This window comes from Eufriesea mexicana, unplaced genomic scaffold, assembly GCF_001483705.2.
Source record: "Eufriesea mexicana isolate 0111107269 unplaced genomic scaffold, ASM148370v2 scaffold474474812, whole genome shotgun sequence".
NCBI lineage: Eukaryota > Metazoa > Arthropoda > Insecta > Hymenoptera > Apidae > Eufriesea > Eufriesea mexicana.
Genome location: NW_016907966.1, coordinates 144,993 through 163,261, shown reverse-complemented (window position 1 = coordinate 163,261; position 18,269 = coordinate 144,993). Strand labels below are relative to the sequence as shown.

Here is an 18,269-nt window from a genome sequence, read left to right as displayed (position 1 = left end):
ATCATAGATTTAAATCAAATTACTTACTTTGTTTAGCTTCCATGTGTCAGTTTTATAAACTTCTATATTATCTTTACCTTCATTTGTAACTACTGTTGCTAATTTATAGCCATTTGGACTAAAATATAACTTATGGAAAGAAGATTTTACATTTTGTATATGAGTTACATTTTGATTTTCCAAGGACCATATAGATATCTGAATCTGAGTATTTTAGTAATTTTATTAATTTTAATACATCAACTATAAATTTATTTAATATCAAGTAAATTTATTACTTACATTGAAATCTGATAATGTCAAAATGTATTTGCTATCAGGAGACCAAGTAACACTTTCTAAACCAGCACTACCTTCAATTAGTTTATATTTCCATTCAGGATAACGAATGGAATATATTTGAATAATAGCCTTTTTTATATTTGCACACAAAATATACTCACTATTTTTAGACCATTCTAAATACTATGATAAAATGAAAACCAAATTTTAATATTATAAAATAGTTTATTTCTTTTATTGTGATTAACATTTTATAGTATTAAATGATCATAGAAATCAAATAATAGTTATTTATTGTTAGTTTAATCATATACACTAACCTCGATTATATCTGGAAATACGAATGAGTGAATGGTATCCAATTTTTTATGATTCTTTATAATTAAATTCGTTTGATATGCAGTTGCAAAAAATCTTCCATCTTTAGAAAAATTACACAATTGATTATTTACTCGTATTATATCATTTTCTACTTCTAGCGACATTGCGGCACTATTAAATTATAACGTATTATTATAAAATTTCAATTTAGTCAATGTAACAAATATAGTATAATCAATACGAAATTAGTTTGAATAATATGAATAATTTATATACAATTTAATTAAAAAAAAATTCAAAATTTAACATGAAAATTTAAAAAGTATTAAATATTTTTCAATTGTATCATATTTGAATTTATACATGGATATAAATTTGTAGTTAATTGTGAATTGTAGCTCACACGGAGTTATGTTGGTAGTAATGAATTTGAAAATAATCATGCTCTGTGATAGTAACGGTGCAAACAGTGTTTGATTACAAACATTGTTAAAATTTATACTTCTCTGAAATAATAATAATTGAATAAATTCTTAAATGTTTTAATTTATAAATAAAGACAGAAAAGTTTATAAATTATTAATTAATAAAATGATCGAAAATTTTGTTATTCCTATAAATAAGGATGAACTTTCACAAACTCGGAGTGGACAATATTTCGTTGAAAAACTTGTTCCCATACGACTATTATCACAAGCCCTTGATGGTATTTTGTAAATTTTATAGATCTTCATATGATATTCTTCATTTTTATCACAATTACTTTAATCATATTTACAGAAGCTCGAACAGCATTCCAATACAATGGTGTTAATTTTATTTTCAAACATTTTGATACATTTTTTTCTCTAATTGTTTATGGAAATAAAATTGAATTGCCAATTATTATGCGTGGTTTTATCAGAATTCAAAAAGGTAAAAATTATTCTTTTTATATAGATACATTTTATAAGTATTATGATCATGTCAATTAATAATACTAATTTAATTACTACTTTGGAAGCTATTGAGACGTTAGTACTTGATTTGGAAAGTATATTTGAAAGAGGAAATGAATTAGAAGAAGAAGATAGGCTCAAATTTTTAAACATAAATAAAATGCTCGGATATTTGTTCTCTGGGCTTATTTGCCATATAAATGATGAAATTTCTAAGGATGTAAATGATAAATGCATAGGGAAGGTTTGTTTGATTTAAATAGCTTAATAATTTGTTGTTGTAAATTATATTTTTATTGATTATTCTTTTTATCAGCGTAAAAAGTCTGTGAAATCAGATATAGAAGAAGAATGGGAAATTAGTAGAGAGAAAGTATTAGAATATATTTATAGATTATTACAGTTACCACTACAAAAACTTTGGCAACCTCCTATTTTGGAGGATTCATTTATTACGTAAGTTTATTCGATAGAAAATATTTGTAGTTTTAAACATTATTTTAATACATAAAATATTTTATATTTTAGATTATTTACTAAAGTGTGCTATAAAATTTTAGAACAATGTAAAGATTCAAAGCAGAAATACATAAGACAAACAATTTTTGAGGTAAATTTTTATATTTTTATAAAAATTATTAGTTAAACTTGATTTTAATTTTTTTTTATTCTATTTCCTTTCTTAAAAAGATTTTAGGTACTTCAGTTAAAAAATATAACCATGGTATAAGCTGTGTAATAAGAATTATTCAGGTATGTATATTTTTAATGATTGTAAGTTTTGTTTAAATGTGAAAATGTACCTAAGTATGTAAATTATAATATTATAGTTGGTGAAATTGCATGATGTGTTAGCAGCTTATATAGCTGTTGGAGTTATTCAAATGATTAACAGTTGTGGTTGTAATGGTTTAATAAGAGAAATAATAAAAGAGATTGGTGAAAGTGAATTATCTGAACCTGATAGTCGCAATATATCAATATTTTTGGAAAATATTGCTACTACTGAACCAAAAATCATAATTCCTATTCTTGATGATGTAATGGATTATTTAGCTAGTGAGGTAAATTTCTTTATATTAGTTCAATTATAGTATGCATTTATTTCATTTTATACTGTTTTTTAGCACTATACTATGAGAAATTGTACTATTACTATTATACGTGAGGTTGTACAAAAAACATTAACTGGAGATGATCTCACACAAGAACAAAAAGATCAACGTGATGAATGTCTTAATAGCTTGGAAGAACATATTCTTGATAATAATGCTTATGTCAGATCAAAAGTTTTACAAGTTTGGCAACACTTATGTTGTGAAGGAGCTATTCCATTAGCAAGGCAAGGAAGACTTTTAGCTGCTACTGCATTACGTTTAGAAGATAAAAGTGCAATTGTAAGAAAACAAGCATTACAATTAATGCGCGCCTTACTACAAGGTAACCCATTTGCAGCAAAAGTGAGTATAAGGAATTACATTTATTTATGTAATTATTTTGCATTAAAGACATACTTATGCATAATATCAAATATATTTACAGTTAAACAAAATAGAAATTTCTAAATCATTAGAAAAAGAAGAAATAAAACTAAGAGAGCTCCAAACTGAAAGTGTTAGTAAAAGTGCTCGTGGTGACAATCAAAGATTAGAACTGTGGAATACATTCCTTCCAGAAATAAGAAAAGCATTAAAAAAAGTTATTAATGACAGAGGAAACAAAGATAAAGAGCAAGGTATACATGTACATTTTTTTCAGTATGATAAATATATCTAATTTAAATAAACATTCTTATTTTATAAATTAGATAATGAAACTGAAGTGGAAGATATCAATGTTGATATAGCATTTGAGCATGTCAGACACTTAATGTTAAAAGAAAAAATACTTGAAGCAGTAACATATTTATGGAAAGTTTGTATAAAATTAAAGCAGAGTCCAGATATAGAAAATCTGTCTCCTGAAGCAAAGGAGGAATGTCTATTTTTACTTTTATTAAAAACATTTATGGAATCTGAAAATAATACAAGTAATGAAAATGAAAGCACAAATAAAAAGCAGTTGACAGATAAGAAAAATAATGAGATAGAAGAAATAATAGCGATAAAACGAGTTGTAAATTATTTGAAAGTATGTTCTGAAATATTTCATATTTATTTTAATAAATTATTTGTTCAAAATTATTTAATAATAAATTTTTTCAGAATTGTTTAGAATTTGCAACTGAATTAGAAATTGCTATACCTATGGCAGAAAAGTTGCTTTTTTCTACTACAGCAAGTGATGCTATTGAAGCATGTGCTTTACTTGGAATTGCTTATCAATTTGGTGTAGCTGGAGCTGCAGATGCTATTCGCGATGCTTTGTTTCAAGTATTTCATCGTGATCAATCAGTGCGCAATAACATAGCAATGGTGTATAAAGATCTTTATTTAAATAAGAATGAAAATCAAAAGTCAAAACGACAAGAAACTCTTCAGTGTGTTAAATCATTGATTGATTTACTAAAGGGACTTCAACCAGGTCAAAGTCAAGCTTTGACTCAGCTTATTTCAACTTGGTATAATAATGATGATATCAATAACGAAATATTACAGGTAATAATGTATAAATATTATAATTTTTAATTTCATTTTTTTGAGCTGTGGGTAAATTATATTTATAATTTATTTAATAGGTTTTATGGGAAAAATTTTCAATGAAATCATCAGATACAGATTCATTAGATAGCAGAACTGCTTTAATGTTAATAACAATGATAGCTCAAGCTCAGGATGGTATTATAACTGGTAATTTAGAAGTATTAATAAAAGTAGGACTTGGGCCACGAGCAAAGACTGATCTTTTACTGGCTAGAGATACATGTAGAGCATTGCTGACTGTAAAACATAAAAATGATGATATTGAAAAGTCATTTATTAGGTATGCTAAATATAAGAATTAAATGATTATTAAAATATGTATATATGTACGCATGTATATATATATTACTATTGACAGGTATCCCAATGATCATGAAATGTTTAAAGAAATTCTTGCATTACTAATAGAAAATTTTACAAATTTAAAAGAGGATGGATATATTTCATTTGCAACTGATGCAATTAATGCCATATACCACGTAAGTAGTATACTGATATTGTACTAATAATATTATAACAGTTTTGTAATGAAACTTAACAATTACAAACTAAAATAACATTTTTAAATTCTAGCTAGCAAATCAGCCTGATCATTTAATAAAGCAATTGTTATTAGAAGTGTATATTCAGGGACAATTTAATAGTAATTCGTCTGAACATACTGTTTCATCCTTTTTGTTGTCTAAATTATTATATTTAATTGGACATATTGCAATTAAAGAAATGGCACATTTAGACACATCAGTTTATAAGGAATTAAAACGAAGAGATATTATACGAAATTTGAAGAAAGGAAAAAATTCCGATAAAAATGAACAAAATTTAAATATGTCTCGAAAATCGAATGCGGTAACAACTCCAAATAGTGCAAGACAAATAATTCGTAATAAAGAGGTATGTAACATTGTTATTTAACGTGTATGTTAACATATATATTATGTTAATTACACGTTAATAACATGTTAACATACTTGTATAATTTTTGTACTTAGACAAGTATAATTATGGAAGACAATGGAGAGGAGGCTGTAGAAGGAGCAGCAGAGGATGCAGATGCAGAATTTATAAATGATATTCTTGAAAATCATATTGTTACTGGAGATGGACTCTTAGTACAATTTATGTATGTCATAATATACTTTACACATTTATATACTTCTTACTATATTAATGCTGTTTCCATGAGTAAATATCTACATTTAATTTGTTACAGACCATTAGTGTTAGATGTATGTCAATATCATGATAAATATAACAATGAAGACATACAAGCTGCTGGAGCTCTTGCTCTCAGTAAAATGATGACAGTGAGTTCCAATTTCTGTGAAAAATCTTTACAACTTTTAATCACAATATTAGAACGCTCACCATATCCTGGTATTCGGGCTAATGTTCTTATTGGAATAAGTGATCTTACAACTAGATTTCCAAATCAAATTGAGCCATGGATAAAACACGTTTACGGCAGGTACTTAAAAGTAAAACTGAATTAATTTCAATTATATTATCATAATTAATCTAAAGCATAACTAATTTGTAGACTCAAAGATGAAGATATAAATGTAAGAAGTACTTGTATCCGAGTATTGTCGAGTCTGATATTGAGGGAAATGGTACGTGTGAGAGGTCAAATATCAGAATTAGCTCTTTGTATAGTTGACAAAGATACTCAAATTCGACAAGATGCAAAGCAATTTTTCAAAGCACTTTCACAAAAAGGCAATGCTTTGTACAATGTGATGCCTGATATATTGTCTCGATTGACTGATCCTGATTTAGATATAAGTGAATCCGATTTTCAGAAAATTTTAAAGTATGTATATTTGTAAAATGATAATAAATTAATTAATTAATTCACTGTTCAAAATGTTTCCAGGTATATCTTGAATTTATTACAAAAAGAAAAACAAGTTGATGCCATTATTGATAAAATTTGTACTAGATTTAAATTGGCTACTACAGAAAGACAATGGCGTGACTTTGCATATTGTCTTTCACTTCTACAATTTAGCGCAAAAAGTAAATAAGCAAACATATTCATATATAAAAATTTATTTACAATTACATTCAAAACTGTGTTAAATTTTATTTTTTTTTAAATTGAACAAATTTTATTTAGGTATACGCCATCTTATAGAATGTTTACCTCTATTGAAAGAGAAAATTCATCATAAGCAAGTTTTAAAAGCATTGCAATCTGTTATTGACCAAACAAAGAAAAAAGTGAATACAAAAGCAGCATGTATAGAATTGGAAGAAAAGATAGAGGAACTCCTTAAAGGAAGAGAAGATACAAATCAGAATAGCAATGAAGTAATGCCACCACCTCCGGCACCAAAATCAAGAAAGCGTAGTAGACGCACAAAGCACAGAAGTAGTAGTGAAGAAGAGGATGGTAATATCGATAGTGATTCTGAACCAATACCCGTAACTAAAAGTATGTTTTTTCTTAAAATAAAGAATAATTATTAAGAATCGAATTTATTAATTAGTATATTTTTGGTTTAGCAAGAAGTTCTAAAATATCAAAGTCACGAGAATCCAAATCGAGTTCTAGTTCGGATTCAGATACTGATGTACCATTAAAAACTCCTAAAAGACAACGTATGTATTATCTTTTAAACAAATAATTCTTTACTTATGTTTAATTATTACGTATTTTATATTAGCTAAGATAAATACATCTACACGAAGTGTAATCCGATCAAGTCGGAAAAAGCGTATCGATTCAGTTGCAATCACACCATCATCATTGCCAAAAGGAAATGAGAAACATTCAATATCAGTGCGTTCTTCAGAAAGATCTTCGGCACGTTTATATCAATTACGAGCAAAAAATTAAAGTTTGTACATATATACTTGATATATGATTTTATATTTTTGATATCCTAGGTTAAGGTCAAAAAGTAAAGTAAAAATATATTTTTATTGCTTCATTATTTTAATAAAAACTCAGTAAAATATAAAAATGTATTTTTTGTAATTATACCTTTTTTTCATAGCATTAATAATAAAATTAATAAAAATTATTTTCTTTTTAGAAAATATACTAATTAAAATAGTATATTATAAAAATATACTAATATTACTGGTTTTATAAAATATAAAATATTATAGATAATATATATTATAGATAAATATAAAATATTATAGAAATATTTATTTTAATAAAAATTATGAACACGATATAACATTTAGATAATTAATGATAATATTATGTATCATACATATCACAACAAAAGGAAAGAATAAAAAATAATGTATGATTACATATATCAAATTGCTTAATGCAAATAACTTTGAAAGCTTTATACATTCGTGGCTACATGGATTTTCCAGTCGTAAGGAGAACACTGTATTTTATTATGCATTTGTGTACAATAGATACACTATGTGATATTGTACGTCGTGAGAAAGACTAGTGTAAAAATCTTATATGTTAATACAGTTTCGACACATGTATCACTAATATTAGGAAGAGATTTACATTTAACAATTGTTATACCAAATCACGACTAATACTACGTTTAAACGTCATAGAACGTACTTCTGTTCCAGGCTTCCCTGATTTACAAAGACTATTAGAATTAGGATTTGGAGTAGGACTTTGCGAAAGCGACGCTCGCTCGTCATTAGTATTAGATTTTTCTCGTTCTAATCTTTGTTTACTAAATTTTCCCATTCCAGGACGATAAATTTCCATGGTAGGACGATCCTATTATTTTATAATAAAATGTATTTTTAAAGTAAATTTTTAACGTAAATGGTTAAATAAACTTAAATAAATAACGTATTTTTAATATTTTAACCAAAATTACATACCTTGTTTCTAATTCGACGTTCTAATCGTGGATCTTTTTTATCTTTTTCTTTGTCATCATTTTCAGTCTTTTGTAGATTATTTTGATCTCCTCCATCTAAAGATTTGTGCCTTCTCAAACAATTTCCATCGCCTGTACCACCTTCGCCTCCACTTTCAAGTGAATTACGCCTCTTTGTGACTTTTGAATCTTTTTTTTCTTCAGATTCATCATCTTCATTAGTTTCTTTATTAATATCTTCATTAGATTTTGACTTTTCAACTTCTTTATTGCTTTCAACAGTCGTTAATATAGTTTCTATAAATATTAATATATTAGTATTTCAAAAGTAAAATATTTATACTAGAAATTTGTATATTTAATTGTATTATTACTAAATTTATACCTGTCCTTTTCTGTTCTTTTGTCTCAAAATCTTGCACAGAATCTTCTATTAGAACTTTTCTTTCATAGGTTTCTTGTTTTTCTTTTCCCTTACTATTCTCAATATCTTCTTTATCATCCATAGGTTCTTCATTTTCTTTAATATTCTCATATAAATCAACTTGAGATTCCTTCTTCTGAAATTCTTCATCCTCGCTTCTTAATTTTGGACTACTTTCTGTATCGACATTAAATTCTACATTTTGTTTTTTAGTTTCTGCAAGCCTTTTTTTTTCTTGCCTCATTTTTTCATAACTTTTACCTCGTTTCTCCTCAATTTTTCGTTCCCTAGAATCTTTAAACTCTTCTTTAAAATCATATTTTCTCTCATCTTTCCCATCAAATCTTTTATCATCTTTTATACCCTCTCTTTCATCACGTCTTCCATATATCTTCTTCTCTTCGTGTCGTCTTTGATGTTTTATATCTCTATCTTTATTTCTATCTTCAATTCTTTTTAGAATCTCGATCACGCGGTACCTTGTCACGTAATTTATCCTCTTTCTTAATACGGTTTTTGATGTCTTTGGGTGAAAGTTTATCCTTTTCCTCTCTATTTTCTTTATTATCTTTACACATTTCTTTATCAAGATCTGGATTTTTCAAAACCTACAACAAAGTAAAATATTTATTTTAAGTAAAACATTTTTACTAATTTTAATATTAACAGATTTAATAGAGTTAATGTGATAAATTGAATAATAAATTACAATAAAGGAACACAGAGTTTTCACTTTTTTTCTAAAAATAGTTTCTTTTACAAAATTTAATGTATACAAATTAAACAGTAATAAATTAATTACATCTTAATAAATGTATATAAATTTGGAATACAATATTAAACGGAAACAATATATGGCATTGAACTAAATTGCACAAGTGATAAATAATTCTTTAATCCTCATGGTCTTTTAACATGTAGTAAATAAATACATAACATAAATTTCTCTGCTAATCATTTGCAGTTCCTAATTCATGAAGTTCTACGATATCCTGGCAATCCTGTTTCACATGTTTTAAAAGGATAAATTTTATGATAATCAGACACAGCACTGCAACTTCTTGCCTTTGATACTTCAGCTGGCATTTGCATCTTCCAAGTTTTGTGTAAATTAGTAAATTGAGATTTTGATAGAATAGAAAAATAGTTTTTATTATTAATATAATGAGACATGCACTTAGTATTATTATAAATATAATTATTTTTAACATTACTCCAATGATAATAGTTATTTTTTCTGCAATTAGTATCTTTTTCTTCGTAATTTTTTTCATAAATATAAAATAATTTTTGTTGTTTATTAGTGTAATGACAACGTTCATTAACATGAGGCACACTTCTAACACAATTTATATATACTTCTGTATGTTCGTTTTTGTAATACTGTTGTTGCATATTTAACAAACTTTTGTTAGCTTGTGTTATAGTTGTAGTACCACTATTAGAAACTTCTTCTTTGTACTCATGAAGTATGTTTAAATTTTCAGTATGATGATCAAAATACATATCTTCGGACTTGATAGTTGAGGAATTAGAAAGGAAGGAATACTTGGTATGATTATCTTCAATATTACATGCAGACTGTAGGGTGAAAAGATTAGTATCAGCAAATACAGTAAAGAATACAATACTTATAATTTACATTTAATGTATTGCTATAATCAGTTTTCTTAATATATCTGATTAATAACCTTTTCTATTCTATACTGTATTTGTCATGTTTGGAATTAATTTACTTTTAATTCATCAAAAATAATAAATAAATACATTATAAGATGTACTGTCACCTTAGATATAATAGGATCTTCCTTTGTTCGTCTCCTTTCTAAATCTCTTCGTCGTCTTTCTTCACGTTTCTCATCTCTAAGACGTTGTTTTTCTTGTTTACGTTGTTTTACATACTCCAAAAGAGGTGTGGTTGTAACTTTTTTTGGTGTATCTATGATGAAAGAATAAGTATAACATAAATAGAAAATAATGTGATAGTCTAACATATCAGTTGTACCAAAATAACTTACTATCAGGTGGTTGATATGAGTATTCTGTTTTTGGCTGTGATACATTAGATTCAGCATCTTGATTCTTAAGACTTTCTAAGAAACTTACATAATAAGGATCTGATTCTATTGTACCACATTTCAAATCTTTCTTTTTCCCTATTCTTTTTTTTGGCAACCTTTGGAAAGGTGCAAATTCTACTACTGCTGGATATTCTGTGCCTTTAGAGTCAACAAATACATAATTATCAAATTTTTCTCTGAACATAAAAATATCTTGTTGCTCTACAAAGTTAATATAAGCACGGGAGAAAGCATATTGACCCATAGACATGTCAGCTTTTACAAAATAAAGATAGTCATGTTCCGGCAATGGAGAAACTTGTTCTAAGAATTGTTCTTGAGTCATAGTTGGAGGTAATCTCCGTATTACTACCTATAAATATATTTTACTTCTTTCATTATTAATTAAAATTGAATTAAATACATAACATATTAATTTTTATAATGATTATGAAAATTTGTACGAGTTATTATCATATTAGTATCAAATATTTTCTACTTTTTATTTAAAAACTGAGATAATAAAGATATCACATGACTTATAGCAGTGTCCTTTCCATTTTCAATAACAATGTTATATTTACTGTTATATAAAACGGAAAATTTGTTTTTTTATATCTGTGACAATATTTTATTTACAATGTATTAAACAAATAGTATCTTTTTATAAAATCGTGTTATAAATTTTCCAAAACTCAAAAATTAAGCTTCGATCTTTGATTTATTAAATATATCATGTTGTAGATAATTAAAAAATATTTTATATAAATAATAAGAGGCTCGTAAATTTTCGGCATCATTTTAGTCAAATATACCTTCGTCATAGGTCGACATTTTTCTTTTTTATTATCTTTAACTTTTCCAACATCTGGAGAACTAGTTTGTGCCTCATTTTGTGCGACTGTCTCAGATTGTTGTGTTTCCTCAGTCATTGTCATCTACATTTATTTAATTTCTTGATAAGTTAGATTTATTTTGTGTCAATTCAATACACTCTAAACAAAAATAATATTTAAAGCATGCAATTTTTCTTCAGTCATCAAAATAAACGTTTCCGTTTACAAAGTTTTCGCGGCCATCTTGTTTCACTAAATCGTGAAAAAACTATTGGTTAAAGAAAAAATAAGTCTTCACTCATTGGGGAATTTTAAAATATATATACATTTTACATCTAGGGAAATCAAATCAAAACATAAAATTTATTTTTCTAGATTGCAATATTCGAAGTCAAATAAAATAATACTACGCTATCGAATGTAAACTAGTTGTTTATTTGATGGTAGAAATAATTTATTTCATTAATAATCTAATACATAAAATTGTACAAACATATTTAATGTTTACAAAATAGTTTATTGTCTACATTTTAAATATTTAAAATAATTAATCATATTTGTATTATATAACAATTCACAATTTAGTTAATAATATTTTGTAAAACTAATTATAATATTATTTTATGTTAACTTACATAAAATAAGTATACAGATATATCATAGAACAAGTTACATAAGTTAATATATTTACACAAATAAAATTTAATTATTTAATAAAAATTTATAATCTTCTATAACTATCACGTTGTTGAGATTGAGAAGCTGACGTTAATGTTGAATAAATAAATGGTAAAATTGATGCTAATGCTAGACAAAGTCCTATTACTGGTCGGTACCATACCCAAGCAAATCCAATTACTAGTAGGCTAATAGACATTGATACAGACATTGTCAAAGATTCAACTGCGATTATTCCACATAAGAATGTTGAATTTAAAATTACTGTCCTCAATATATTTGCTAAACATGTTGCTGCTAAAAATAAAACTAACCAACCAAGTCCTCTGTAATAGTTAATAATATTATAGTATAAAATTTTAAATTAAGGAATATCAAAATATATTATTTAAATTACAAAAACATTACCTAATACTCCATGTACGCCAATAATTGTGCACATGTTCTAAATGAAACATTTGATCTACTGATATTTTGTGCTTCCTTTGTAGTAAAATTTCTTCTCCATGTGATGTAATATATGGTACAATATTTCCTTTTTGTAACATGCCAACTATAGAATATATATCTCCTCCTTTTCCTGCATAGGAGAATTGTATGCGTATATCACCTACCTATAAACAAAAATGTATATTTAATCAATTTCTTAAATTTGTAAAATATTTAAGAGTATTGTTATACCTCAGGTTGCCATAAATTAGAACTATGATAATATAAACCAGAATGCATCTTAATATCTTTACGTTCAGGTCTTTCATCACTAGTAACTTCTACAAAGTCATTAAATTTCTTTTTTAATTCAATCCCAAGAGTGAATTCACCAATCTTAACTTCATCTGCAATTTGTACTTGACTTTTAATAGGTATTTCTTTTGGATTATGATGACCAGTTCTAATATAAAAATGATCTGAATCAATAAGTTTGTCCTTCCATTCTGTTGTGTAATAGTAATGTTTTTCTTCTTCTGTTACTCCTCCAAAACTAATGTATAAAAAGTATAAGTTATAAAAGTTTATTTATAATGGAACTATAAGTTTTATAAAAAATTTACCTTCTTTCTTCTTCTATTTCAACCCATTGGTACATCTGAACTCTTCGTTTTAATTTCACACTTGACACAATTACACCATAATCAGGTTCAGTTAATGGTTCAGATATTTTCAATGGGCCTGATAAATGTATTAAACGTCCTTCATATTCAGGTAATAACTTCATTGCGTTTGGAAGTACTGCTACATTACGTAAAGCTTCATCTAAAGAATGTGCTACCTTCACTGCCCTTCCCTATAATATTAGAAATCTATATTTATAATACAAATTTTTTTATTTAACTAGTGATACAAACATTTACAAACCTCATTCCAAAATAAAAGACACATGCCAGTTGCAAACATAATAAGACCAATAATAGCAGTTAACCATGATTCTCTAAATTGTTCAGAAACTGTCATTGGAATATTTACAGGAGGAGGTTGTCTTCCATTAATTCGATTTTGATGAATGGGTTCAGTATTTGCCCTTTGGGGCTGTCCATTTTGCTAAACAATGTGTTTCATATTTAAACTATGTCATAAACATCCCCAAAATAACATAAAATATCTAATGCATAAGTAATTGAAATATTATACAATACTTTATGTCAATTAAAAATGAAATTTAAAACGAAGTCAAGTTAGGAATAAGTAGTTGTTATGCTTACATTTGCACGATACATTTTAATAGATTACATTATATAACTAACAATTTTTAACTTGTTTACTGAAAGCAATGTCGTTCAAAATAACATTTTATATATAATTTCAAATAAATATTGGTTTAAAGTGTATACATTTTGATTGCATTTATTCACAAATCAGTTTGTGTATATTGTTTAATTTTACGCATTTTATGTCATATATTTCAATTCATACTGCATACATTATAATTGTTATATCTTCGATAATGCTTCGATAATCGTGTATAATAGTATGAAAAATTATGATAGATGGCATTTAATTAGGATCTATTTTATTACATATACGCCACCTTAATTCGATAAAATTTTTCTTCCTTTAACTTCTTATTATATGGGAAGATCGTTGCGCCCTCATCTGTCATCCACCGAGTTCGATCTTTCAGAGCAGTTCACATTCAAAGCAGTGTATCACATAACGTCGCGATTGATAGTATTCTATAAGCGTGAGTGCAAATTTCGGTTTTAATGTAATAACATCGTTTAAGATTATAATATATAAATAGGGTCAAAATTAATGTTCAGCACATATAATAAATTTAAAAAATTTTAATTGCTAGTATATTATAAAGAAGAATCAAAATCTTATAAAATTTTATTAGTTATAATATATTATTGGAATATTGGAAATAATAATAAATAACATTAATAAAATTAATATCATAGAAAAATAATCCCATATGTATGAATGTTGGATAAAATTTTAGCAACAAAGTATTTAGTGCAAAATTAAAATAATTGTTTTTTCTTGTAAACTTATAATACATATATTTTTTGAATAGTCTGAAAGTGATAAGTATGACATGTGACAAAAAAAGATGTTGAAAGAATATTACACAATAGAATCTAAGAAATAAAGTTAAAGCAAAACAGAAGAGGAAAATATTATTAGCATGAAGTGGTTAATAATTTCATGTATTTTGTGTGTATTTGGTTGTTTTAAAGAATTTAGACCTTCAGAATCTTTCATAACTGATTATTTAGTAGGACCATGGAAAAATTTTACAGATATTCAAGTAAATATATTATATATAATAAATTCGTGTAATTATAGAAATTATGCAAAAATTTATTTAATTTGACAATATAATAAATTCTATATATGCTGTAGAATTTTATTTCATTTTTAATAATAATTATGAAACATATTTGTAGCATAAAATTTCATAAAATTATCATTATTTTTCAGGTAAATCAAGAAATATTTCCTATTAGCACATATTCCAATTTTGCAACATTAGTTATTGTATTTTTAATAACAGATTTTGTACAATATAAACCTATAATTATTTTGTGTGGTCTTTCTGGAGCTACTACTTTTCTTTTATTAGTACTTGGACAAGATATTTGGATTATGCAAATTGTAGAATGTTTTTATGGCCTATTTCTTTCTACAGAGGTTGCATATTATACATATATCTATGCTAAAGTTGACAGAAAACACTATCAAGAAGTAACTAGTCATACAAAAGCAGCATGTTTATTTGGTCGTTGTATGTCTGGTATTATTGCCCAATTAACAGTATCTTTTGATATATTAAATTATCATCAATTAAATTATATTACAGTAGCAGGTAATTATTTGTGTGTATTTATTTAAATATCTATATAAAATAGAAATTACAATTTTTATATTAATGCCCACTGATAAAAATGGAGTGTATTAAATTTTATCAGTAACATTGCGAATGTTGTTAAATTGCAAGAACTTCTTTGTTTTCTCAAGTTTTTAAATTAAATTATTAAATTTAAAAAAGAAGACAAATTGCAAAAAGTTTAATTTTTATCTTATTTTTAAATTTTGTTATTGTATTTGTAATAAATATATTTATTTTATTTAAAATTATATAAATTATAACTATTGCAAAAAAATTGATAAAGTTATAATTTACTACATGACAAAACTTTTACTTTTCAGCTATTACATTTGCAACAATATGGTCATTTTTTTTACCTTCAGTTGGTCAATCTATCTACTTTCATAGAAAAGGTAGCAATCATGCAAATTGTGTTTCTTTAACACAGAATGCAATAACTACATTGCAACAAAAAAATTGTAATCAAAAATTGCACATACCTGAACAACAAAATGTGTGTTCTTCTCCCAACACAAATGTTTCATTGGTGCATAAAGTCAAAGAAGTTTACCTTTTATTATGGAAAGATTTTTTAGAAGCATATTCAAATAGTCATGTTGTAAAATGGTCAATATGGTGGTCATTTTCAACTTGTGGATATTTACAAGTTATTAGTTATATTCAATTATTGTGGAAAACTACAGTATTACCTGGAGATAAAATTTATAATGGAGCTGTAGATTCTTTGTATACAATTATAGGTAAAAAATTATTTTTTATAACATAATTAGTACAGCTTAATTAATATCTAAATTATAATAATATCTAAAAATATAATAAATTAATATCTATGATAAAATATGATATTTTAGCTTTAATAAATAGGGTCCACTAATTGGAAATAAACATTTTATATAATTTACATAAGATTTTTTTCATCTAAACATTTTATATTACATGATTTTGAATTTCAATTTGATAAACTGAATTATAATAATTTTATTTTTATTAATAGGTACAATAACTGTTTTCTGCATTGGAAAGGTACCACTTAATTGGTTTTTAATTGGAGATGTAATAGTATCATTTATGTCTTTTGTGGAAGGGATTTTGTTAGTGATATCTTCATATAGTTATAATATTTGGTTATTATATGCAGCATATATAATATTTGGAATCATTTATCACACAATGGTTACTGTTGCAAGGTTCAATTTCACATCAAATTACATATTAAAAATAGAATAATAGATTATATTTTAATGTTTTATGTACAATTTATAGCTTTGAAGTTGCAAAATGTATATCAGAAGATAGTTATGGTTTAATATTTGGTATAAACACTTTTTTTGCACTATTATTGCAAAGTGTATTAACAGCTATAGTAGTGAATGGGAATTTAGAATTAGATCTGAGATCTCAGGTAAGGTTGTTCTTTAAATGTATATTAAACACATGTTTCATAATTATATAAACTTTGGTAGCTGAGGAAACTCATAAAAATGAATAGAAAAAATATTAATAAATATTAATTAAAGAATAATTTATATTGAAATTTTATATTGTTTATTTTATTAATTTTATTTATACAATATTTTTTTCTAATTATAAATTACAATATTTTTAAATTTCATTGTGAAGATATAATTGTAATAATTTTGCAGTTAAATTTTATTTATTAGGAAGATTTAACTTATTTATAATAATACTATTAACTTCCATAAGTGTCATGTTCGATACTAATAACGTATGATTTAATAATTTTAAAACAATATATTTAATAGAATAATATATTGTAATAGTAATAGGTATTTCTAACTTTTATAACATAAAATTATCAAAAGGTAGAGTTTTTTTAAATACTTATACATATAACAAAAAGTGTTAATATGACAATTCTAGTTTAATATATTCCAAGTGTAATACTTATACAAAATCACTTGCATTTTTATACAGTATGGTCTTTTATTGTAGTACCATATACCTATAATCACAGATATAGCTACTTGATTTTTTTTTAAATTATATAAAACTTTAGTTTATTAAAACTCATATAACATGAATATGTTCAATATATGAGAAACGTGAAATTTAATATATATATGTTAAAATAAGAAACTATTATATGATGATAACAATGATAAATAATAATTAATATTCTAGATATATATTTATTAAAGTTTTTATATTCCTTTTTATGAGGTCTATTAGCCAATTAGATTTCTACTTGTAACACTGAAAAATCTTACATTATACTTTTTTCTAGTATTTTGTTTATGGTGGTTATTTTATTGCCCTATCAATACTTTATATGATAGTAGGCAGTTTAAATATCATACAGCATTGTAGGAAAGGCACAGGATTTAAAATATGGGCAAAGGATAACAGAAACACTGAAGATGAAACAGTTACCAAAATTACTAAGCTTTAACAAGTTCTGTGATTTTTAGGAATTGAATTAATCAAAATTTATTTTTTTTGGAAGTGTAATATTAGTGTTTAGATATATAATAATTTAAAAAAAGATTATTAAATAGATAAATTTTTATAACAATTTTTAAAACATTGTTATATAATTTAGATATTTTTTTATTACCTTATTTTAAATACAGATAAAATGCAGTATTATATTTTAGTGTTTTTTTTTACATAAAAATAAGTGAAAATTATGATGTAACTACAAATTATGTTATAACATAAAGTATTGTGAAAAAACTGATATACTGTAGAAGATACATAAATATTTATGAATTACATGACTTTGTACAGAATGTAGAAAATATTAATATCAATGATTCCTATAAAATTAATGTTTTAAAATTATATTTATATAATTATATATACTTAAGAAACATATTAAAATTTTATTTGTTAATAAATAAAGTTTTTATAAGAAATTTGTGATTTAGGCAGTACATTTATCTTCCGTCTTTAGTAATTAAAAGTAATCTTATTTT

The 18,269-nt window shown here is 25.1% G+C and overlaps 5 protein-coding genes across 5 annotated transcripts; 2 read left to right on the top strand and 3 right to left on the bottom strand.

Moving 5' to 3' along the window:
* Nucleotides 1–9: 9 nt before the first annotated feature.
* Nucleotides 10–767, bottom strand: LOC108548731 (WD repeat-containing protein WRAP73-like). The gene is made up of 3 exons (XM_017901822.1): nt 603–767; nt 283–465; nt 10–204 (listed from the first exon to the last, which is right to left on the bottom strand). Exons 1-3 carry the CDS (start codon nt 765–767, stop codon nt 10–12), a joined length of 543 nt encoding a protein of 180 aa, XP_017757311.1.
* A 427-nt stretch (nt 768–1,194) lies between these two features.
* Cap-D2 (CAP-D2 condensin subunit) lies at nt 1,195–7,025 on the top strand. Its single transcript, XM_017901810.1, has 21 exons — nt 1,195–1,309; nt 1,384–1,518; nt 1,607–1,785; nt 1,858–1,997; nt 2,070–2,151; nt 2,232–2,294; nt 2,372–2,605; nt 2,669–3,001; nt 3,084–3,276; nt 3,349–3,671; nt 3,746–4,138; nt 4,219–4,463; nt 4,542–4,662; nt 4,757–5,077; nt 5,176–5,306; nt 5,397–5,651; nt 5,724–5,996; nt 6,060–6,202; nt 6,303–6,620; nt 6,692–6,787; nt 6,853–7,025. The coding sequence occupies exons 1-21, from the start codon at nt 1,195–1,197 to the stop codon at nt 7,023–7,025; spliced, it is 4,266 nt and encodes a 1,421-aa protein (XP_017757299.1).
* Nucleotides 7,026–7,506: 481 nt separating this feature from the next.
* On the bottom strand, nt 7,507–11,555 carry Upf3 (UPF3 regulator of nonsense mediated mRNA decay). The gene is given in 7 exon segments (XM_017902430.1): nt 7,507–7,898; nt 8,006–8,301; nt 8,390–8,883; nt 8,885–9,036; nt 10,216–10,367; nt 10,447–10,861; nt 11,304–11,555. Coding segments are annotated over 7 exon segments (1,848 nt in total). The 5' UTR covers nt 11,427–11,555; the 3' UTR covers nt 7,507–7,682.
* A 490-nt stretch (nt 11,556–12,045) lies between these two features.
* Nucleotides 12,046–13,859, bottom strand: Tmem43 (Transmembrane protein 43). The gene is made up of 6 exons (XM_017902499.1): nt 13,703–13,859; nt 13,359–13,541; nt 13,055–13,287; nt 12,684–12,984; nt 12,411–12,616; nt 12,046–12,328 (listed from the first exon to the last, which is right to left on the bottom strand). The coding sequence occupies exons 1-6, from the start codon at nt 13,715–13,717 to the stop codon at nt 12,046–12,048; spliced, it is 1,221 nt and encodes a 406-aa protein (XP_017757988.1). The 5' UTR covers nt 13,718–13,859.
* Nucleotides 13,860–14,628: 769 nt separating this feature from the next.
* LOC108548713 (thiamine transporter 2) lies at nt 14,629–17,743 on the top strand. The gene is made up of 6 exons (XM_017901797.1): nt 14,629–14,751; nt 14,925–15,309; nt 15,654–16,073; nt 16,328–16,520; nt 16,597–16,735; nt 17,579–17,743. The coding sequence occupies exons 1-6, from the start codon at nt 14,629–14,631 to the stop codon at nt 17,741–17,743; spliced, it is 1,425 nt and encodes a 474-aa protein (XP_017757286.1).
* The last annotated feature ends 526 nt before the right edge of the window (nt 17,744–18,269 follow it).